The following is an 8108-nucleotide window of genomic DNA, read 5'->3' as shown; positions in this document are numbered from 1 at the left end:
TTATGTAGGGTACAAGAGAGCAATTGCACAAGTAAACAAATATCCACGACAAATAGTTGTTGTTATTAATCAATACAATCGAACAACAGATCAACAGATCTGGACTACAGACAAACCTTCCAATAAATGATGACACATCATATGAATCTATTGATGTTATTAATAAATCAACATAACTCTAGTAATTGTTATTTGAATGAGATGCCATGGGGGAAATGTAAAGCAATTGATACAGCCATTTCATCGAAACGATTAAATCTAAAATATCATATGTGTAAAATGACATCTTTTTTTGGAATAACATAAATGTACTCAATTCCATCATTTAAAAAAACTAAAAACAAATATGCATCATTACTTGGAATATGCCCAATCAAAGGAGGAGTCGAGATAATATGGGGGTTTGTCTTCTCTCGTGTCTCAATAAAAAGACCCACTGACATGTTTTCGCTCACAAGCTTCTTAATTTAAGTGGATAAATCGGACAGGGCGCAGCAATGAGTCTAACAGGAAATGATAAAGCTATTGTGAAGAACTTCTGGGACAAGGTCTTCCCAAACATGAGTGAGATTGGACAGGAAGCTCTTTCCAGGTAAATATATATATATATATTTTTTTGGAATATGGTTAGGGTTACCAGTGAAATTACATGTCCTCGATGAAATGTAAATAATTCGTAAGTCTAATGTTATAATGTCCCACAGGATGCTCATCGTCTACCCCCAGACCAAGACCTACTTCTCCCACTGGGCTGATTTGGGCCCCGGTTCCGCTCCTGTGAGAAAGCACGGCAGCACCATCATGTCGATGATCGGTGAAGCTGTTGACAAGATGGACGACCTTTGTGGTTTCTTGGGAAACCTCAGCGAGCTGCATGCTTTCAAGCTACGTGTCGACCCTTCCAACTTCAAGGTATAGCCTAGAAAAGAGGAAAAGGGCATTCAGTGATTTATTCAGGAGACCTTTTCACATGGCCTTAAACTCTAACTCATTAAATGCCTGCATGTTCTGATCTCTTTCAGATCTTGTCCCATGTCATCATTGTCTGCTTTGCGATGTACTTCCCTAAAGACTTCACACCTGATGTCCAAGTGTCTGTTGACAAGTTTTTACAGAACCTGGCTCTTGCACTGTCCGAGAAGTACCGCTAACTCTCTGGAGTTCAGCTGTCAAGCGAGATCCGAGTCATGCTGCATGACCTTGCAATAGTGATACACCGACAATAAACTGAATTGAAACTATCTAACCTGTTACTTGTCATTTCCCAGGATTTCATGTGACCATTACATGGTGCATTGAATAGTCGGGTATATAAATTATTGAAGGCCTGAAAACAATAGGACATCCAAGAGAAGATCGTCAAGGCCCGATGGAAACCACACGGATTTTAGTGAAATGTTGGAATTATGCCTTAGCGGCCGGTGTAATTGGCCGGAGGAGGCGGTAGGACCGAGCCGGTAGGCTGGGCTCGGCAGGCGGTGTTACTTTAAATCATTCATCCCTTATGGAGGGGAGAGTGGACGGAGGGGGTAAGGGTGCCTTCCTCCCCCTCCCTCCCTCCCCCTCCCTCCACTCCCCCCTCCCTAAGGGGAATGATTTTCTCTCATTTTGCGTGTCTGTCTGTACAGAGCCACACAATAAAACCCGCTATCAATTGGAGATCACCTGCTCTTGTCTTCACTGGTAACATTTAGCAGTTATGGAACTAAGTAGGAATTAGAAGGGTAAAAGAGAACTGATAAAATATGAATAAAACATTAATAGAATGTAATAAAGATAATTTTAAAATAATATAATAATACAGTATGACATCACACCCAACCATGGCCATACAGCATAATCAATAGTTGTAGGATAGAGAACAAATGCTCGGCAAAGTAGAAATGACATATTGTACAAACTATTTTAGTGTGCATTGTACAATATGTCAAGTCATAAGCCTATAGCATCTTTCGGTAGTAATGTTTATTGACTTAGATAATTATGCAGATTCACCCTTTGCCGTGTGGAGGGATCAAGATTATTCCTATTGAAAGTTCCAATTTAGAACACAGCCACTGTCTTTGCAACATTTGGATACATTTCAAGACATGCAGGGATGTAGACCTGATATTTTACCTTTATTATTACAAGATTCAGGCCCGGCACGCCCATTTATAGCATATACACATATAAGCATTATAACAGGTTAAGAGCCTGTGTCCTCAAAGACCCAAGTATTTCTATTTCAATTAAGGAAATTACTTAAGGATCAAATAGGCTTCCTCCCAGTCCACACAATCATCAATAATTCCATGTCATCAACTATGCATAAACCTATCAATATGGTGTGGTTCGTGAAATATGGTGGATTTTGATGGTATGACACTTAATTTCATTAGGCCTACCCATTTTCTCCACACATTGCGCCTATTCTTTACTAATAGTTAATTATAATCATTTATTAATATTGAAACATCTCTACCGCATGCCTTCAGAGATGCACATTAGAATGTTGTCATCTGTCAATAATTGGCCTATAGTTTATAATTTAAAAATGAACCACGCAGCGCTGCTGCGCAAATCAGTCGTGGAGTACATGCCATAGTCGTACTGTCTGCCGAGAGCGGAAACAACAGAGGGACTCCTGCTAAGCTTCCTGAGAAGCTCAGTGAAGACGGGGGGACCATACTCGGCAGCCACGGACACGGTGATGCAGTCAGAGAGGAGCTATGAAAGGAAGATCGATAGATCATTGATGCACTATAGACTTTCAATTGAGACGTTTCATGTTATCCATGTTATCAATGGAGATTTGCGCAGTTTTGTGCGCCCCGTTAAATTGGCAGATAGCTGGGATGAGTGAGGCTGAGGTTCCCCGTTAATTTATTATTAGATTAGATTAGATTCAAGGTTATTGTCATTGCACAGATTACAAGTACTGGGACAACCAAACGTAGTTTTGCATTCTAACCAGATAGTGTAAATAGTGTCAAAAAACATGATATGTAGACTGTGGTATTACAGTATGAGGTATTACAGTGAGTATAAATAAATGAATATAAAAAGTGAATATACTGTACATGAGATGAGTATCAATATGATATGTACAGTTATGATGTACAGTACGGTATGTACAGAACAAGGGCAATATGTCTTGTGCAGACACGCAGTAGTGTGCAAACAAGCAGTAGTGCAAAGCTAAATTGAAGTCCTGTGTGCGTATCAATATGAATATCAATATGTACAGTTATAATATATGTACAGTATGATATGTACAGAACAAGGGCAATAGGTCTTGTGCAAACAAGCAGTAGTGTAAAAGTTAAATTGAAGTCCTGAGTGTGCAGCCAGTATATGGGGTGAGAGTACACTGAGAGTCACTGGGAGTCAATGTTCCTCTTGTTGGGGGGTGGAGGGGGGCTGGGAGTGGGGGGGGGCTAGGCTACCACCGGGATTTTGAGTTCAGCAGTGACAGCTGCAGTGACAGCTGTTCCATAGCCTGGTGGTGCAGGAACATAACACTCCTGTATTGCCTCCATGGGAAGAGGGCAAACAGTCAGTGGCTGGCTGAGAGGTGTCCCTACTGATGCCACGCAGGGCCCTCTGCCTGTGCTGGAGGTCCTCAATGGCAGGGAGTTGGGAACCGATGATTTACTGACTGGTTTTCACCGTTGCACGGCCTTCCGGTCGGAGACAGAGCAGCTATCATATCACACTGTGATGCAGTAAGAATGCTCTCGATGGTGTACCGATAGAAGTTTACCAGGATCCTAGGAGACAGATGGGCTTTTTCAGTCTCCTCAGGAAGTATAGACGCTGCTGCACCTTCTTGACCAGGGTGGAGGAGTTAAGGGTCCAAGAGAGGTCCTCGGAGATGTGGACACCCAGGAACTTGAAGCTGGAGATACACTCCACATCCATCCCATTGATGTACTGTAGATGGGGGGGTGTTCGCAGCGCCTAGCTTTCCTGTAGTCCACAATGAGCTCCTTGATCTTCTTGGTGTTGAGACTTGACTTACTTGACTTATGCTGTTGGATCTCTTGCAGAGCAAAGGCCATCAACGACTCTTCTCCATCCATCACGGCTCTGGGCTTTCTTTTCCACCTCTCCCCAGCTGGTACCCTGCCTCTTCAACTCCGCCTCAGAGTCCCGCCTCCAGCTGTTTCTGGGCCTTCCTCTTTTCCGCTTTCCCTGTGGGTTCCATGTCAGGGCCTGTCGTGTGATGGTAGCTGCTGGTTTGCGCAGGGTGTGACCAATCCATCCCCACTTCCGTCTCCTGATCTGGCTCTCTACTGGCTCCTGGCTCCCTCTCTGCCACAGTTCCTTATTACTGATTTTATCTGGCCACCTGATTTTGAAGATGCGCCTCAGACAGATGTTGATGAAAGTCTGGATTTTCTGCAATGTTTTCTTTGTCATTCTCCATGTTTCTAAGCCATAGAGAAGGACACTTTTGACATTAGAGTTAAAGATGCGCACCTTCGTTGGAGTAACTATTTCCCTTGAGGCCCAGATGTTCTTCAGGATGATAAAGGCTGCTCTGGCTTTGCCTACCCTAGCAGTGACATCACTGTCTGTGCCACCCTGCTTGTCAATGACGCTGCCAAGGTAGGTGAAGGAGTCAACTTCTCTGATGGGTCTGTCGTCTATGATGACGGGGGTGGTGTTCGGGGTGTTAATCCTCATCAGTTTGGTCTTTTCCTTGTTCATCCTGAGGCCTGCTGCAAGGGATGTGATTGAAAGCTGGGTGGTCTTGTCCTGCATGTGGTTATAGCTGTGTGACAGGAGTGCCAGGTCGTCAGCAAAATCAAGGTCATCAAGCTGTGACCAGAGGGTCCACTGTATGCCTTCCTTCTTGCCCGCTGTGATGGTCTTCATTATCCAGTCTATGACCAGGAGGAACAAGAAGGGTGACAGTAGACATCCCTGTCGCACTCCGGTCTTGACCTCGAAACTGTCTGACGTCTAGCCTGCATGTAAGACCCTGCAAGTCATTCCCTGGTAGGTGTTCTGGACCTCTTGGTGTTCTTGGTGTTGAGAGCCATGTTGTTATTGGCACACCATACCGCCAGGTGCTGGACCTCCTCCCTGTATGCCAACTCGTCATCAACTCGTGCTGATCAGGCCTATACCTTCACATCTGTTCACATCTGTTGTCTGCAAACTTGATAATGGTATTAGAATCAAGCACAGGCATGCAGTTGTGGGTGAATAGGGATTAGCGGAGAGGGCTCAGCACACAGCCCTGTGGGACAGCAGTGTTCAGGGTCAGAGTGGAGGAGGTGTGGTTATCTAGCCTAACAAACTGGGTCTGTTGGTCTTATAGTCCAGGGTCCAGTTACAGAGGGAGGTGCTGATGCCAAGGTCACTGAGTTTGGTAACCAGCTTGGAGAGGATGATCATGTTGAATCCTGAGCTGAAGTCTATGAACAGCATCCTTGTGTAGGTGTTGTTATTCTCCAGGTGGGTCAGGGTGGAGTGGAGATGGCATCCTCCAGACCTGACCTGTTTGGGCAGTAGGCAAACTGGTGGGGATCCAGTGTGGGGGGTATGTGGTCTTTACGGTGAGCCAGGACCAACCTCTCGAAGCACTTGAGGGGTGTGTGAATTGGGGTGAAATTCATTGCAGCCCATTGCAGCAGAACCATTCAACTTGGTCGATTTTTGTAAGTCTCCCTGGGCCTCAGGGTCGCATTCCTGAGTAGTTTTGTTTCTCTCCATTTGCTCAGTTTGTAATGACAACCTGATTCACACAGTAGATGACACAGTAAAGATCCATATCTCCTAATTAGGAGATCCATATTTCCTAATTAGGACAAAAGATCTCCTAATTACGAGATACGTATGGGGTGGGGGGAGGGGGGTTAGGATTAAGTGACCCTAACCCTATCCCTAATCTTAACCCTAACCTTAACCCTAACCCTATAAGGATAAGGAGATAAGGCGTCTATTTTTTATTTATTTTTGGTGAACGCAATGCACTTCCGTATTAAAATGACATTAAACTAAGATAATACGATGGTTATCGACAAAATCTTTATTAAAGAAGAAAATAATTGCATTTGTGGATCTCTTTTGTTGCTTCTTTTGCATTTGCCATTATTTTGCCGATGATTCGCAAGGCATTTGGGGAATTTCCAACACTTGATTTTAACCCTCGCTTTGGAGTGTGCATCTGAAAAAAATCAGTTTGGAGGGCTATGTAGCCCTACCATTTGGCCCTACCCCTACATGCCAACAAGAATTGGGACACCCCTACCCTACACATGAACGTGCAAAACGGAGGGGGTAGGGCTAAAACGTAGGGCCAAGGGGTGAATGGGGATTGGGCCGATCCTCACCATGCTCTCCTGATAGCTTCTCTTTTTCCAGGCTCTGTTTCACTCTTTCATCAGCCACCGTCACCATGGCCTCTCTCATTTTGAACACCTCCATCTCTTTTTATATCTGTTTTTCTTTTTTTACCCTTGTCGATGTCTCCTTCTTCTTCCACATCCTGAGCATTTGTCATTCCACCTCCTTCCCGTCTCTTTTGATTTTCACCCTCTCCTTCCTTATCTTATTAAACTCTGCTTCAGTATCTCTGTCTTTCTAAGCATCTTATTTACGGTCTCCCTGTCTTTCTCAATCTCCGTCATGAGTATCATTATCCCACTGTCCATCTGTCTCCATCTCTCGCCATTGAACTCATTCCTCCTGCAGTCTGCATGTCCTCTTCATCCACCTGTCTAACTTTTTGGTCCCTTCTCTTCTGTTTCTCATACTCTTCTATCTTTTTCTTTTCCTCCATCTGTCTGAGAGATTCTGTATTTTTCTCCTCAAACTTCTTCTCTGTCTTAAATCTCTCATGATATCCTCAGTACTCATATCCTATTTCCACCTCCGTTGTTTTTAATGCACATACAGTAGTAGAACACACACATAAATGGTTGAAATAATTTCAACATATCCATAAGGCAACAGCAATGTCCGAAAGATTCACCAAAATAGAATTGGATAGAATGCCTAACAAAACTGTTCAGCATTCGATACAATGGTTCGAAGTGACTTGGTCCTGTCTTAGAGAGAGCAAAAGCTATGTGTTGGCTAGCTATGTTTGTTGAAATGTATTGGTCAACAGGTAAACATATAAATGGCCATAATGGGCACATTTTATTAACCGGAACAGGTAGGAGCCAACGCAGAAGGAAACAACACATTACAGAATGGCAAATAACAGATCAGGTATCAAAGTGCACCTAAAGTCAGACATCGACCAGAAAACAGGTAAGCATTAAAAAAAAAAAAAACACAGGTACATACAATATCATGAAACGTATTTCAATCAACAATAGGTACAATGTAATATACAGTGTGCATTCTAATGGTTGTGCTAGCATGTTGTTGTTATGTGCAGGGATTTATCAGTGGATTAGGATAGTGTGTGAATGGAGAGATGGACTTGGTGTGTCCAGGGCCAGGCAACATCACTCTCACCTCCCACACAGTCCACATCATGTCTGAGTAACCTCAACCACAACCTGACCAGTATACTTATGAACTGAAACAACCTGTGTGTGTGTGTGTGTGTGTGTGTTCATGATGCCACATTTTTACTATAATCAAAGCCATTCCTCATTAGTAATGATGAGGGTTTCTTAATCTCATAAAATATTTATGTTGTAATAACACAGAGAAATGTGAGAGTGTGAGCCCACATACAGTATTTTTGCGTCTACTTACATGAATATATATATATATATATATATCGATGAACAAGCATGTGTTTTTGTTACTGAACTAATTTTTTAAATAACTTGTACAATAGTTGTACACATGAATGTCTGCTTGCCCTTATTGTTCCTAGACTTCTGCTTTCAGAGCTAGTTATTAATTAAGTTATTACTAGAACCAATAATGCAGAGGCAATTATGTAATATGATAAAGACTAGATACATTTATATAGTCTTACAGTTACAACCATAATGCTGATGTGGCCCGGGATGAAATTGAGTTTGACAACCCTGGAGAGGAGAGGGGGATGATAGATGGTATAGGGTGTTAGGAGAAGGAGAGGGGGATGATAGATGGTGTAGGGCAGGGGTCGGCAATTAGGTTTGGCCTCGGGCCAAATTTTTTTTGAG

The 8108-nt window shown here is 43.1% G+C and overlaps 1 protein-coding gene across 1 annotated transcript; it reads left to right on the top strand.

Moving 5' to 3' along the window:
- The first annotated feature begins 462 nt into the window (after positions 1 to 462).
- LOC308151014 (hemoglobin subunit alpha-A-like) lies at positions 463 to 1659 on the top strand. The gene is made up of 3 exons (XM_080523819.1): positions 463 to 592; positions 705 to 912; positions 1023 to 1659. The coding sequence occupies exons 1-3, from the start codon at positions 498 to 500 to the stop codon at positions 1149 to 1151; spliced, it is 432 nt and encodes a 143-aa protein (XP_080379945.1). The 5' UTR covers positions 463 to 497; the 3' UTR covers positions 1152 to 1659.
- The last annotated feature ends 6449 nt before the right edge of the window (positions 1660 to 8108 follow it).

Source organism: Nansenia antarctica (assembly GCF_963989245.1).
Source record: "Nansenia antarctica genome assembly, chromosome: 2".
Taxonomy (NCBI): Eukaryota; Metazoa; Chordata; class Actinopteri; order Argentiniformes; family Microstomatidae; genus Nansenia; species Nansenia antarctica.
Note: the sequence above shows the minus strand (reverse complement) of the source record. Positions and strands in the feature narration are given on the sequence as shown.